This window comes from Grampus griseus (assembly GCF_964374135.1).
Source record: "Grampus griseus genome assembly, chromosome: 16".
NCBI lineage: Eukaryota > Metazoa > Chordata > Mammalia > Artiodactyla > Delphinidae > Grampus > Grampus griseus.
The window spans coordinates 53221562-53235868 of record NC_139010.1 but is presented as its reverse complement, the minus strand read 5'-3'; the positions used below and the strand labels follow the sequence as shown (position 1 = coordinate 53235868).

At 47.5% G+C, this 14307-nt stretch overlaps 1 protein-coding gene across 3 annotated transcripts in view; it reads left to right on the top strand.

Annotated features, from left to right (window-relative positions):
• Window positions 1–14307, top strand: part of MYOF (myoferlin) — a 154727-nt gene that overhangs the window by 126546 nt on the left and 13874 nt on the right. For all 3 annotated transcript variants that reach the window (XM_082673869.1, XM_082673868.1, XM_082673870.1), the window contains 8 exons: window positions 1103–1228; window positions 3206–3361; window positions 3795–3886; window positions 7616–7786; window positions 8511–8659; window positions 11187–11326; window positions 13406–13494; window positions 13583–13678. In XM_082673869.1, coding sequence (XP_082529995.1) covers window positions 1103–1228; window positions 3206–3361; window positions 3795–3886; window positions 7616–7786; window positions 8511–8659; window positions 11187–11326; window positions 13406–13494; window positions 13583–13678 — 1019 coding nt within the window. The remainder of the gene's footprint in view (window positions 1–1102; window positions 1229–3205; window positions 3362–3794; window positions 3887–7615; window positions 7787–8510; window positions 8660–11186; window positions 11327–13405; window positions 13495–13582; window positions 13679–14307) is intronic.

Below are 14307 nucleotides of genomic sequence, written 5' to 3'. Positions count from 1 at the left end.
CAAAGTCATGGTGCTCTTGCAAAAAAGCATGAAATGTCAACATGCTTTATTCTGTCCTCTAAACGAGCATCAGTTTCACTAGCTGAGAGGTTGATTCTTTTACATGCATGCAGTGTACAGTCACAACTGTGTGTCCAGGAGGAAGACAAGCTATTGGACTAGGCCAGTCTAGCTGTGGACGATCTTCCTGTTAATGGTTTGGGTTTTCCAGTTCTTTATTCATTTTTTCAGAATGTGGAAACATCTACTTTCTTTCATGTGATTGTCATAACATCTCAGTGCAGCTTGAGAAACACCAGTTTGTAAAGAATTGCTTATTTAGAGAAATAAACTAGGCTGGCAGATCAGCCCCGCTGTCCATCCTCCATCCCTCCCTCTTTCCTTCCGTTTTTCCTCCTTCTCCTCTTCTAGCTTTTTATCGAGGTATAATTTACGTACAGTAAAGTAATCCATTCAGTGAGTTGTGATAATTGTATATACACCTACATAAACCACTACCAAAACAAGGCAAGGAACATTTCCATCACCCCAGAAAACTCCTCTTACCCCTTTCCCTTCAATTTCTCACAACCTTCCAACCCTCTTAGAGACAACTGATCTGATTTCATCATCGTAGATCGGTTTTGCCTTTTTTTATACTTCAAATGAGTGGACTCATACACTACGTATTTGTGTGTGTGTGGCTTCTTTAGCCCAACACAGTAGATTTGAGAGCCGTCATATTGTCTTGTGCATCAGTAGTTTGCCCCTTTTAATTGCTGAGTCATATTCCATTGTATGGATATACCACAACTTGTTTATCCATTCTCCCGATGATGAAGCTGCTATGGACATTCTAATACCATGTGGACATGTTTTCATGTCTCTCGGATGAATACCTAGGAATAAAACTTCTGCATCATAGAGTAGCTGGATGTTTGACTTCATAAGAAATTGCCAGACACTTTTCCAAAGTGGTCGTATCATCCTGCACTCCAGCCAGCAACGTGAGAGTTCTGGGGCTCCGTCCACATCTCGTGCCCATTTGGTATCGTCAGTCTTTTTGATTTTAGATTCCACCTGTATTTTAATGAGAAATTAAGAATCTGTTGATGGTTTGCAGATATATGACTGTGAACTGGAGGATGTAATGGAATTCGAGGGCCTGACAGACTTCTCAGATACTTTCAAGCTGTATCGAGGCAAATCAGATGAGAATGAAGATCCTTCTGTGGTAGGAGAGTTTAAGGTGAGTAAAATGTGTGTGTGTGTCCTGTTTAAGATCCATCTTTATTTTCTTTATAGACCTAGGATAAAGGACAACCAAGCTCTGGGTCAGGGACATATCGTCTGACATCTGAAGGATGCTAGAAAATGCTAACAAGGAAGAGGACAGTGGGGGGCAGAACACTGAAAGCCATCCTCCGTTATCTTTCAGCCTTGAATCCTGTAGAGTCAGCCTCTCTAAACACGCGCACACACACACACACACACACACACACACACACACACACACACACACACACACACACACACACACACACACACACACACACACACACACACACACACACACACACACACACACACACACACACACACACCCCGCCCCCTCCCAGGCTTTCAGCAGGACCAGTGCAGCACTTTCCCAGTCCATCGTCCTTGCCACCCTTCTCATCCACGCTCTAGTCCATCTTCCACGCAACCAAATCTGATCGTGTTTCTCGACCGCTTAAAGACATCGCTTGAGTTTCCACCGGGTCAAGTCTCAACTCCTTCCAAGGGTTGGGCTGGCCTTTCACAAGCTTCTTGTCTCTCCTGCCACTGCATCCTCTCCAAGCCCCCAAACACACCCTGTCCTCTCACAACTTGGAGCTTTGGGACAACTTCTTCTTCATTCCCTGGATGCCCTTCCTTCCCTCTCTGTGGTCTGACAAACTCCTACTCATTCTTTTAAGCGCCAGCTCCGATGTCACATTCTTTGTGAAGTGTTCCCTGGTTGCTCCTGGCAGGGTGACTCACTCCTACCCCAGGCTCCCTGGGTCCCTGCTGCTACTAAAGTACCATTCACACTGTAAGTATCTGCTTTCACAACTGCCCCTCCCTCCAACCACAGTTGGCAAATCCGTGGCAGATGTGCTGTTACTTCGTAATCCTTTCGAGTAGCAGACATTGCTCATCTATCAGACCCTTTTACCCTACACATGGTTTCAAAATCCTTCTCATTATAGCTTTCCACCAAGCCATCAAAGATAGCATGAGAGTCAAACCTACTTAGCACCCCTGTGCCAGACTGGATTCCTAGAGTTCGTTTTTTGGCTTCCAGTACCTGGCACATGGTAGGTGCTTACATCATGCTGCTTTACTGAGTGAAAGTAGCTGGAACTAAGACCCACGTGTTCCGAATCCAACTTCAGTGCTTTCTCTTGTACGTAAGCTGGTTTCAAGAGAAAATGTAAGGCCTCTCAAGCTGGCCTGATGGCTCACTCATTCAGAAACTGCTTACTGTGTCCCTGTTCATGCCCAGCCCAGTGTTAGGTCCTGGAGATAGAGTGATAAACAAGAAATAGTTCCCTCCCTCAGGAAGCTCCCAGTCTAGGGAAGAATATAGACAATAAATAGACAGTGACGACGCAGAGGTCAGTGCTGCAATAGGGGTGAGTGCGGGGTTAGAAGAGAGTGTTAGGAAACCTATCCAACCCAGGGGCAATCAGGGAGGTTTTCCTGGAAGAAGTGACACTTTTCAGCTGAGACCTGAGGGATGAATGGGAGTTTGCCTGGGAGTGGATGGAAGGGGGTTTATAGGGGTGATGCAGAAAAAAAGGGAAATCACCCTTTATACTTTATTGGGTTTAAAAAATAATCATTTTTATTCCTATCTTCAAAAAATGTGCAGAAGTTCACTTCTTATCACCTCCTTTGCCATCATACTGGTCCAGGCCACCTCCATGTCTTGCCTAGGCTTTTGCCAGGCCTCCCTACCTCTGCCCTGCCCTTTCTTCTCCCCTGTGATCTATTATGTAATTACTTTATCATCACTCACTTTCCCCACTGGAAACATGCAAAGCACACCATAGCTATTTCTTTCACAAAAGGCAGCCCTTCATCCCCCAATCCCACAGCCCCTGTGGCTGCCCCCAGTGTCCTGGGGGAAAGGACACTGCCCCAAGCCCTCTGCCCTGATCGCCCAAGGTCCTGCGAGTACATCTGTGTGTCTCTCTCCTAGGGTTCCTTCAGAATCTACCCACTGTCGGATGACCCCAGCGTGCCGGCCCCTCCCCGGCAGTTTCGGGAACTACCTGACAGTGTCCCACAGGAATGCACGGTTAGGATTTACATTGTTCGAGGCTTAGAGCTCCAGCCCCAGGACAACAATGGCCTGGTAAGAGTTTGGGCGTGGAGCCTTCTCCTATAGCAACGTAATTACAGTCATCCGCCACAGTAATTGTCATGTTCTTTCTTTCTGGGCTCTGTTATCTCACAAGGGGAAAGATACTCTATCAAAACAATCTGTTCAGGAGGATTGTCCCAGTGGGGATTTATCTCAGAGCTTGAAGGGGCTTTGGAGCCTCTGGTTCACCCTTCTCGTTTTACAGACGTGACCTCGGAGGAGAATTGCTTTGTCACTGCTCCCCGCCACTGCCTCTCCTCCAAAGGTGCGCTGGCTGCGTGGCGCCAAGAGGAAGCATTGCCCAGACCCGGTCTGAGGCTACCCCTTCTCATCAGGGTGGGAGCGGGTGTGGAGTCTGTCCCAGAAACTGCCTTGAACTGGCACCCCGTGGTGACATAACCTGCTGTCTGTTTTGTCCCCACAGTGTGACCCTTATATAAAAATAACGCTGGGCAAAAAAGTAATGGAAGACCGAGACCACTACATCCCCAACACTCTCAACCCGGTGTTCGGCAGGTAACGGGCATTTCCTAACGCTTTTCTGTGGTTCTTTTCTTCTTGGCCTCTGTGCTAAGGATGCAATGGGTGCTAGGCTCTGCTCTAGGCTCGGAAGCTGTGAAACTATGTCTGTGAACTATTCAAATATCCAAGTCGGTGGGGCAGGTAATAAATACGTAAATGCACAAATACAAGAAATTTGTGGAAGTGAAAAGTACCATGAAGGAAACTAAACCAAGTTTGAGAGATTTGCTGTGAGACCTGGAGGGGCGGGGGGCGGGTAATGAGGCCCAGGAGTCCGGAGGGTTTGTGGCTTCTAGACAAGAAGGATAGGCAGTGACTTACATGTAGTGAAAGGTGGTTCTCACTCCCTGATCCTGCTGAGCTCTCTTTTCTGGGATGCTTTGACTCCACCACTTTGAGCCAGTATATGTGTTATTGACTCTGTTACCAAAACTGAGAAGGCAGCAGAAAGTGATGGGGTCAGATGTCCTGCTCCCTGTCTTCCGTTCCCGAAGATTTTATTTATTGCTGTGTTGGGTCTTCGTTGCTATGCGTGGCTTTCTCTAGTTGCGGCGAGTGGGGGCTACTCTTCGTTGTGGTGAGCGGGCTTCTCATTGCAGTGGCTTCTCATTGCGAAGCACAGGCTCTAGGCACGCAGGCTTCAGTAGTTGTGGCTCATGAGCTCTAGAGTGCAGGCTCAGTAGTTGTGGCTCGCGGGCTCTAGAGTGCTGGCTCCATAGTTGTGGTGCACGCGCTTCAGTAGTTGTGGCTTGCGGGCTCAGTAGTTGTGGCTCGCGGGCTCTAGGGTGCAGGCTCAGTAGTTGTGGCGCACGGGCTTAGTTGCTCCATGGCATGTGGGATCTTCCTGGACCAAGGCTCGAACCCGTGTCCCCTGCATTGGCAGGCGGATTTTTACCCACTGTGCCACCAGGGAAGTACCCCAAAGATTCCTGAAATAGCATTACCGTCTTCATCATTGCCATTTTACATCTGTTCTGGACTGTTACACTGATCTCATCAGAACCTTCTGAAGGGTAAGGCGCCCCCAAGTGACCTCTAAGAGGACCGGCTTTTTTCAGCTATAAACTACTTCCACATTTAATAATAGCTACTGTTTGCTGAGCTCTTACTGTGGATGTGCACTATACCGAGCCCTTCATAGAAAGCATCTCAAAAATCTCACAACTCTGAGGGGCTACCCTCACCTGACAACAGAAGAAACGGAGGTGCGGAGGGAGTCAGCGCCACCTCACTCCACTGCTGAGCGGCAGAGCCGGGACTCACGCCCAGGCCACCTGAATGCAGTGTCTGCAAGGCCGCCACCATTTGATTTTCACCTCAGTGTCAAACCCGGCAGCTGACAGGGCAGGCAGAAACGGCCCCGCTTTACAGGTGACAGAAACAGGGCACCAGAGCTGTGTCCACAGAGCTGGTGCACCGGGCAGCCAAGACTTAGGTAGAAATTCCTGACCAAGCCCCAGGCTTTTCCAACACCCTTGGTAATGTTTCATATTCCGGGCCAAGCCATCACCTGTAGAAAAGTGTTCTTTGCACAAAACATTTGTAAAAACAGTGCTATTTTTCCCCAGAACCCTGCTGAGAAGGAGAACACTTGTTCTTTTGACGTGTGACTGTATTTTAATTTCCGGCTCTATTATCCTGCCCATCCGCTTCTTCTCTACTCGCGTTTGTTGTTGGGTGCCCTTATGCAATCCTTCCCTCTCGTGTGTGTACATGCGTGTGCACGCGCGCACATGCACACCCTCTGTGCTGTACACCCCGGGGCTGCGTGCTAGAGCCAGGCAGTGGAAGTAATCCTCTGGCAGTGCAATATGATTGTTTTCCTTTTCTTCCCCTGATCCAGCCCTGAGGTCTAGACAGGAAAAGGCACACAGGGCAGGAAGGAGGGCTCCATGCGAGGGACACAGGGAAGCAGGGAAAGCCAGCTTTTACGGGAGAAAGGCGGCCCTGTCTGAATCGCTCATCTCGGAGCCAAGCACAAGCTTAATTAAGTGGCAGGAAAAGTCTAGCTTGGAGCCACCCCGGAAGGAAGTGATGCCGTCAGGCTCCGCACGGCCAATCGCCATCTGGTGAACGTGCAGACATCACCCCGCCCAGCAGGGTGGAGCAAGGGAGACGCGGTTCTGCAACCCCGCCCACGGCTGCGGTCCCTGGCCTCACTCTTCTCCAGGGCGACGTTCTTCTCAGCGGAGACCCTCAGGGATTCCATGAAAGGAATTCGCGAAGGAGCAGCCTTTCCTACGAGCTCGGCCACTGTTCAGAAGATGTTAATTGTGTTCTGAAGAACGACGTATTCCTTCATCAGACCAAGATGCTTGGGTTAAAAAGATAACTGCAGGACTTCTCAGAACCTTCAGTTTGCCCAGAGGAACAGAAGTGGTTCTCAAACTTATTTGAGCAAAGAATTCTTTTTCTCAAGGGACACATGTTACCTGTCCCTTGGAATCCAGTAATGGAATTTGGGGGCTCGTGTGGATATGGTGCTTCAGGTGTGGCCATGACTCCAGCACCTTCTATCCTGGGCCGCCTTCCTCCTGCAGGCCCCCACCTGGCTGCAGCAGTCTGGAGAAGTCACTGAGATGTATCTAGGAGGCACCCGAGAAGCTTGTCTCCAGAGCCCCACTGACACATACCCTTCTGCTCAAGAGATTAATACTCCTGGCTCTTTGGGCAAGAACCAGTCCACACACCAGAGTGACAGGAGGAGAAGTGGAGGCACAGTGAGAGAGGAGAGATGCAAGAGGCCTCTCACAGTTTTCTGTCCACAAAGTTTATTGAGCACCTACTATGGGACTCAGCCCTCTGTGTGCAGATACAGAACCGAACCCCACCCATCTGGAGCTTATGCTGTACAGCTATCACCATCTCAGAACTGGCACCATATTGCTCACCTACCACAGAAATTACTGTTTGATCGTTTATCGTTCTCTCAGAAGTGTTTGCATTTTAATACAGATACTATAGAAAAGCCTTCACAAATCAGTGGCAGAGCCAGAGAGCCTGGGAGGAGGGAGGAAGCCTTCTTGGCAGCCTTCTACTTCCCCCCTCCAGACCCTCATGCTCCTGTGGGGTGAGTCCAGGGTGTTCCATGGGGTGGTGGTCTCTGTTGAGGCAGAGAAGGTAACATAGTAGGGGCACAGATATGGGGGCTATAAATCAGGGTGCTTGTGCCTTACTAATCTCCCAGCTGGGTAGAGATGACTGGGTGCCCAGATAATAGGCATATATGCTAATAATATTATAATTATTAATAATTATTATATAACTTATAATAATTTATTGCTATTACTATTATAGCTATTGGGTTTTGAGTAATGCACTCATACCAAGTGCTTTCTAAACATTTCTTCCCTTGACCCTTGTAACGACATGGGATGGTAGGGAATATTATCATCGTTTTACAGATGAGAAAACTGAGCACAGAGAGGTTGAGTAGCTGGCCTAGGGTCCCGCAGCTAGTAAGCAGCAAAGCTGGGGTTCTCGTTAGGCATTTAAAGCCCCGGATCTTCTCCTGAGCAAGTGTACAATCTGTTGCTCTCATTACTAACGGGCACTACTTAATCAAGCATCCCTGCCCGCCGCCACCCACCTGGTTATCCCGGCCATCATGTCCTCCTCCTGCAGCCCCGGCCCCGGCCCAGGGAGTCTTTGTGCAGAACCCTGGTTTGTGTGAGACGCCCGGGTGGGATCATGGAGATTCTAACCTTGCATTTGTTTATTCAGAATGTATGAACTGAGCTGCTACTTACCTCAAGAAAAAGACCTGAAAATTTCTGTCTATGATTACGACACCTTTACCCGTGATGAAAAAGTAGGAGAAACGATTATTGACCTGGAAAACCGATTCCTTTCCCGGTTTGGGTCCCACTGCGGCATTCCTGAGCAGTACTGTGTGTAAGTGTTTGTTGACAGTTTGCTCCATCTAACGTTAATACCTGGGGAAGCTCTGGTGCTCCACTTCAGGGCCTGTCTTAACTGAGCCCCTGCTCGTTTGAGTCAGGTAGATACTGTTGTTGATAATAGAATCATCTTAGAGAGAATCAGGACCATAGCATTGCCCATTCACATTGGCGTCTGTGTACAACGCTGGCCCCTGGAGCAGTGCAGTGCTCTGTGGGGATGGCGCAGGTAGCAGCCCCTGGAGAACCAGTCTCCACTCTCCCATTCTTTGAGTCCCCTCCCTCCTTGATGCCCAGGACCAAGAGCTGGCAATGTTTGATGGCAGGAATTCCCTGCCCCTCCCTCCAAACTGATCAATTCTGTGATGTCCCTCTTTCCCTGAGTGCTAAACAGTGCCTTTCTGTAGTATTGAATGAGATGCAGCTTGTGATTTCTAATTTATAAGTTTCCCGATTGTGATTACAGGGATCTCAGTCAAACTCATTTTTTACAGAGGAGGAAACTGAGGGGCGGGGGGGAGTACCAATTGGCTGAGGCCAAAATTATTGTGGCTTTTAGGTCTCTAAATCCTAAATAGATTTCTGTGCAAAAGCCAACGTGTAGAGCACATTCCCTGCTCCCCCGTTAACATGAGAGCACCTATAAGTATGTGTGTGTATGAATCCAAGAAGAACTTGTGTGCCCTGCGGTCACTCGGGGTGTGGGATATTATTCACAGTTCTGGAGTCAACACCTGGCGAGATCAACTGAAACCAACACAGTTGCTTCAAAATGTAGCCAGATTCAAAGGCTTCCCGCCACCTGTCCTTTCTGAAGACGGAAGTAGAATCAGATATGGAGGACAAGACTACAGCCTAGATGAATTTGGTAAGCACATTGCCATGGATGGCAAGCTGGTTACAAGTTTGCGTTGGGGAGGGGGTGGACAGAGCAGTGCCCTAATACCATAGGGAATTCGTACACATGACTGTCTAACAAAAGCCCCATTATAGTAGAGTTTTGCTGTCATGTCAGGTGTCAAAGTGGACACGTTTTCTTGTCTGTCTTATGTTTCATTTGACCTTTTTAGGTCATAGCCATTTGAGCTTTGAACACGAAGTTCTAATAATTAACTTATTTCCATGTAATGCATAATTAGCTCAAAAGTGCTCAGATGGTAGTGGAAGAATTTCTCCTCCAGTTTTATTCCATCATTCTCCCAGTCCTTCTCTGAGAAGGCTCAGGGATGCTGGGGGCTGGTTTGAAGACTCTGCTGAGTTCACATCTGGCTCACATCCGAGCTTGGGGTCTTGCTCTTTCCTCAGCGGTAATTTATAATGCAACCTGTCCTGACACGTAAACAGCTAACTGCATCATGACAGAGACTGAAATAAGCTTAATAGAGCATAAGAGCTGTGGCATGATTCAGTGTTTCGTAGGGAGGAGGGCTTCCTGGAGGGGCTGGCAGTGGGCTGTGGCTTTGAGGGCACATGGGAGAGCCAGAGAAAGCTGAGCCCAGGGCACACGGGAGTGAACGTGCTTCCTGATCATCAGCTGTTTTTTCTTGACATTGTAAGAAACTATATTTGCCTGGCTCTCTTAAGAGGACTTGGTCGATATCAGGGATGATAAGATGTTTAACAAATGTTGATGCTGCTGTTAACAGGAGAACTTGCAAAAGGGACTGGGAATAAACTGGCAAGCAGCATGGCCCCATGGAGAAGATTACCCCCAACAATTAAGCAGTACCCCCAGAAAGCTGTATCAGTCAGGATTGTTCCAGTTACTTTTGTCACGTAACAAATCACCCCAAAAGTTAGCCGCTGAAAACAACCATATTGTTTTACTTTTTAAAATTTTTATTGGAGTATAGTTGATTTACAGTGTTGTGTTAGTTTCTGCTGTACAGCAAAGTGAATCAGTGATACATATATCTACTCTTTTTTAGATTCTTTTCCCATATGACAACCATTTTGTTTTGCTTATAGTTTTGCGGGTTAGCTGTTCAGGAAGGGCTCACCTGGGCAGTTCTCACTTGAGTTGCTCACGCAGTCGACTGCTGTCAGATGTTGGCCAGGGCGGCAGCCATCCGAAGGCTCAGCTGAGCTGGGTGTCCAGGGTGGCTCACGCACATGGCTGGCATCTGCTGCTGGCTCTTGGATGGGGGCTTACGTGGAACTGATGACCAGAGCACCTACCCAGGCCTTTCCCGTATGGTGATCTCTGGGCACCCAGACTCCCTACACGGCTGGCAGCTTCCGCCAGAGCGAGCACCCCAAGAAGACCAGCCTGGCCTTTCATGGTTAGCCTCGGAAGTCACACGGCATCCTTTCTTTAGTGGTCAAATATGTCTGCAGATTCAAAGGGAGGGGACATAGACCCCACCTCCCCATGGGAGGAGTGACAGAGAATTCGGGGACTATGTTTTTTAAATGCCACAGTGATGCTACCTAGCTACTGTAATAGTTAAACTTACAAATTTCAGTGGCTTAACACAATAGAAGTTTATTTCTCATAAATTCACAACAGGTACTCCTACAGGTGGGTGGCCCTCTTCCAAACAATGCTTCATGGACTAGGCTCTTCCATCTTATAGCTCTGCCCTTCTTCAGCTCAGGTGTCTAAGGTCACTGTTTTCTTCTGCGTCCAGAAGAGAAAGTACACACAGAGGATCCTACCTGAGAGGGTTTTATGGGCTAGGTCTTGAAGTGACACACATGTCACTTGCACCTACGTTATATTCTAGCCTACCTTGTTTGCACAGCCACACCTAACTGTAAGGGAGTCTGGGAGGCGGAGTGAGGCCCTGACACCAACGTAAATAGGGGCTGCTCTCACTTACACATTCTGGAGCGTTCTGGTCTCTTCACTATTGGCAGCCCACAAGTCAGAAATGAGCCTGGTTGGGGCAGGGCTCTTGGTCAGGAGCTTTTTTTTAAAATTAATTAATTAATTAATTTTTGGCCCTGTTGGGTCTTCGATGCTGTGTGCAGGCTTTCTCTAGTTGTTGCGAGCAGGGACTGCTCTTCCTTGTGGTGCGCGGGCTTCTCATTGTGGTGGCTTCTCTTGTTGCGGAGCACGGGCTTTATGCGCCCAGGCTTCAGTAGTTGTGGCACGTGGGCTCAGTAGTTGTGGCGCACGGGCTTAGTTGCTCCACGGCACGTGGGATCTTCCCGGACCAGGGCTTGAACCCATGTCCCCTGCATTGGCAGGCGGATTCTTAACCACTGCGCCACCAGGGAAGCCCAGTCAGGAGCTATTTCTATCAACAACTCTTTCACAAGCTGGTTTGCACACTGGCACTGCCTGACCATTTTTGCAGAGTCTGGGGTGAAGTACTGCAAATCCCTCAAGGCGATCTGGCTGAACTGTTCCCAGATGCCCATCCCTGTTTCACTGTCCTTCTTTATTGCAGAAGCCAACAAAACCCTGCACCAACACCTCGGGGCCCCTGAGGAGCGCCTTGCCCTTCACATCCTTAGGACTCAGGGGCTGGTCCCTGAACACGTGGAAACAAGGACTTTGCATAGCACCTTTCAGCCTAACATCTCCCAGGTAAAGGGCTCTCTGAACCCCTCATCCACACTCCAAAGGCACTGGTGATAGCTGACACAGACTCGCCTCTTTTATCTTTTTTGGATACTTTTAGATATACACGAAATAGAAATGAAACTCAGGTTAGCTTCATCCCCAAGGGGAATTTATTGTAAGAATTTTCAGGTAACTCACTAAATCCAGACAGGAGAGTGACACTGACTCAGAACAACCTTGGACCAGAATTCCTCCCTGTCTCTTGTCTGTTTCTCTCAGAGTCTCCTTTACCCTGCACTTTTCCTTCCTGTGATCACCCTCCCACGTGTCAGAATATTGTGGACGGTTTCTGAGTTTATGTTATAATGTAGCCCCATCTACTTCCACACGTGGAAAGGATTGGTTGCCCCAGCTTGGCCCATTTGTCCACCACTGGACCACTCAGCTCTAGCCAGGAGGACAGGGATACAGTACACAGGGTGGCTCATCACAGGGACCATGTTGATAGTGATGGGGGAAGGTCAGTTCCCAGAAGCTGGGGAGCAGTTCCCAGAGAAGCAAGGAGAGACATGGAAAATGACAAAATAGTCCATGTAGAAGCTTGTCAGAATGAAGATTTCCAGGCCATGCCTGCAGAGATTCAGATTCAATAAGTCTGGGGTGGGGCAGGGAATCTGAATTTGTAACAAGTATCTGGAGAGGTTCTGATGCAGATGGTTAGGAAGTCGCGCCTTAAGAAATATTTATCTAATGGATGCAAATATCGTTGACACTGATAGCCGAACCGTGGTCTCTTAAAAAGTGACCACAAGGAGCCTGGGCTTACTAGCTGATTTTGTCACTCACTCTTATTTTGTTCCATATTTTGATTTCTTCCTTCTCTAATTCTTCTTCTTTCCCCACAAAGAACCCATTTCTCCTCTCTCCACTCCTACTCCTCAATTGAATAAAAGTCTTAAGACATTACAAAGCGAGGAAGATTGCTCCCTGGGCTACCAATACTTCCATCACCTCTGCCTACTGCATTGGACAGACTCCGGGTAGGTCTTAGGAGACACCTGGATGCCTAATTTCTGCAGTGTGCTTGATGTATAATAGACCCTTGAGCCCTGGAGATTAGTGGGAAGAGAGTCAGGATCACGGTAACGTATATCCCTTTTCAAGAGCTTCAGCTAATTCATTTTGATCACAGTGCATTAGGAAACCAGCCTAGTGGTTTCCTTGGCAACCTTCTTAAAGACCAGTCTGTTTTAGTCATGAACGCAGTCTACAGAACATCCAAACACAGTTTGGGGGATTTACATTGGTTTGTATCGTTGATACAGTGTGTGAGTGGCATTCCTAGCCTGTCTGGAAGAATACTCCAGTCAGATATATGGGCCTGGTCTGTAGCCGTCGAAGACTTGAGTGGGGCCTCACCAAGATGGCGCCACAGGTGTCAGTCCAGGCTCTCACTCTCCCCCTTCCTGCAGGCTCCCTCTCAGGCGGTAGACACTAGCAAGCCAACGCAGGGGGTCCTCAATTTGGGGGGAACAGTCATGTTCTTGTCATTGTTTGAGTCTCTCCTTCGAAAGTGCCATGCTGTAAGTTTTTCTTTTACAAAATTAAATACAGTTTTAAATTACTTTTATTTTCTCTCTTAAGGTAAGTGGAGAAACCCTTGGGTGTCACAAAACTGGGACTGATATCAAGTAGGCAATGTGAAGATGGATAGAGTGACAGTGGGAAATCTGTTCTGAGTGTGAAGGGCCCAGCTTTTAGTCATTGTAAGAGGGGGTGTGTGTGTGTTTGTGTGTTGGGGGTTGTGTTAGCATTGGGAAGCCCCTCATTTTATTAACCAGGGAAGACTCAGACTGATACAGGTAGGTACATGCAGCCATCAGAGACTCCTGGGAGAGAATGGGGGGCGGATGGCCTAAGTGACACTGAAGGTATAGGATTCATCTTGGTTTGTTCTTTTACTCCATTTTTGTTTGCCTTCCATATGGACTAATAAATTAGGAGGCCTGAAGAACTAGTTTCACCTAAGACGTATGAAAGAAATTGTAGTCTCTGCCACCCATAATATAATTTCATTTCTCTTTTCATTTTTGAATGGCTTAGGGAAAACTTCAGATGTGGGTGGATGTTTTCCCCAGGAGTTTGGGGCCACCAGGCCCTCCTTTCAATATCACACCCCGGAAGGCCAAGAAGTAAGTAATCTTGAGACCCTGCTGTATCTTACTGGGGTCTTGGTTCAGGACCAGAAAAAAAAGCACGTTCAAAATGTGCTCCTTTCAGATACTACCTGCGTGTGATCATCTGGAACACCAAGGACGTTATCCTGGATGAGAAAAGCATCACAGGAGAGGAAATGAGCGACATCTACGTTAAAGGGTAAGAAAGACTGGCATGGAAGAGCATGCCAAACTCGGTGAACAAAGCAGACGCTCTCCTTCGTGAGTGTTCAGTATTGAAAGTGTCCACTAGAGGATCCTTGATTATTTGAAGCTATTATATTTCATTAATGCAATCTGCTTAGGAAGCTCTAGGGAGACAAAGGGAGAGAGAACAGAAAGAAGAGAGAAACCTGTGTGCATGTTGTTTATGAACAGAGGCATCTGATGCCTGTAAGAACTGATAAGTGTTTCTTTTCTAAGAAAGTGGGTTTTGTTCAGTTTATTAAGCAGATTTGTTATGAGACTTTTTAGTCACGCAGTTCATTTTTACTCATTTTTAATACCTTGAGTAACTAGCCTTAGAAACAGAAGTAGAGCTTCCAAAGTTTCTTTTTTAATATATTTTATTACCAGAAGTTAATGTCCATGGAAGAGAGGAAACATTAGCATAACTTTTTTTTAACCACAAAACCTTACTATGCTTTATTTCTTGTATTAACCCTTGATCAAAACCAAGAGCATAATATTGAAACAGAACTTGGTAAAGATATGCCTTTGGCACCAAAACGTTAAATTATTATAAAATCCTGAAAAAGTATTTGTTTCCTATCTTGATCAGTCTGCAGA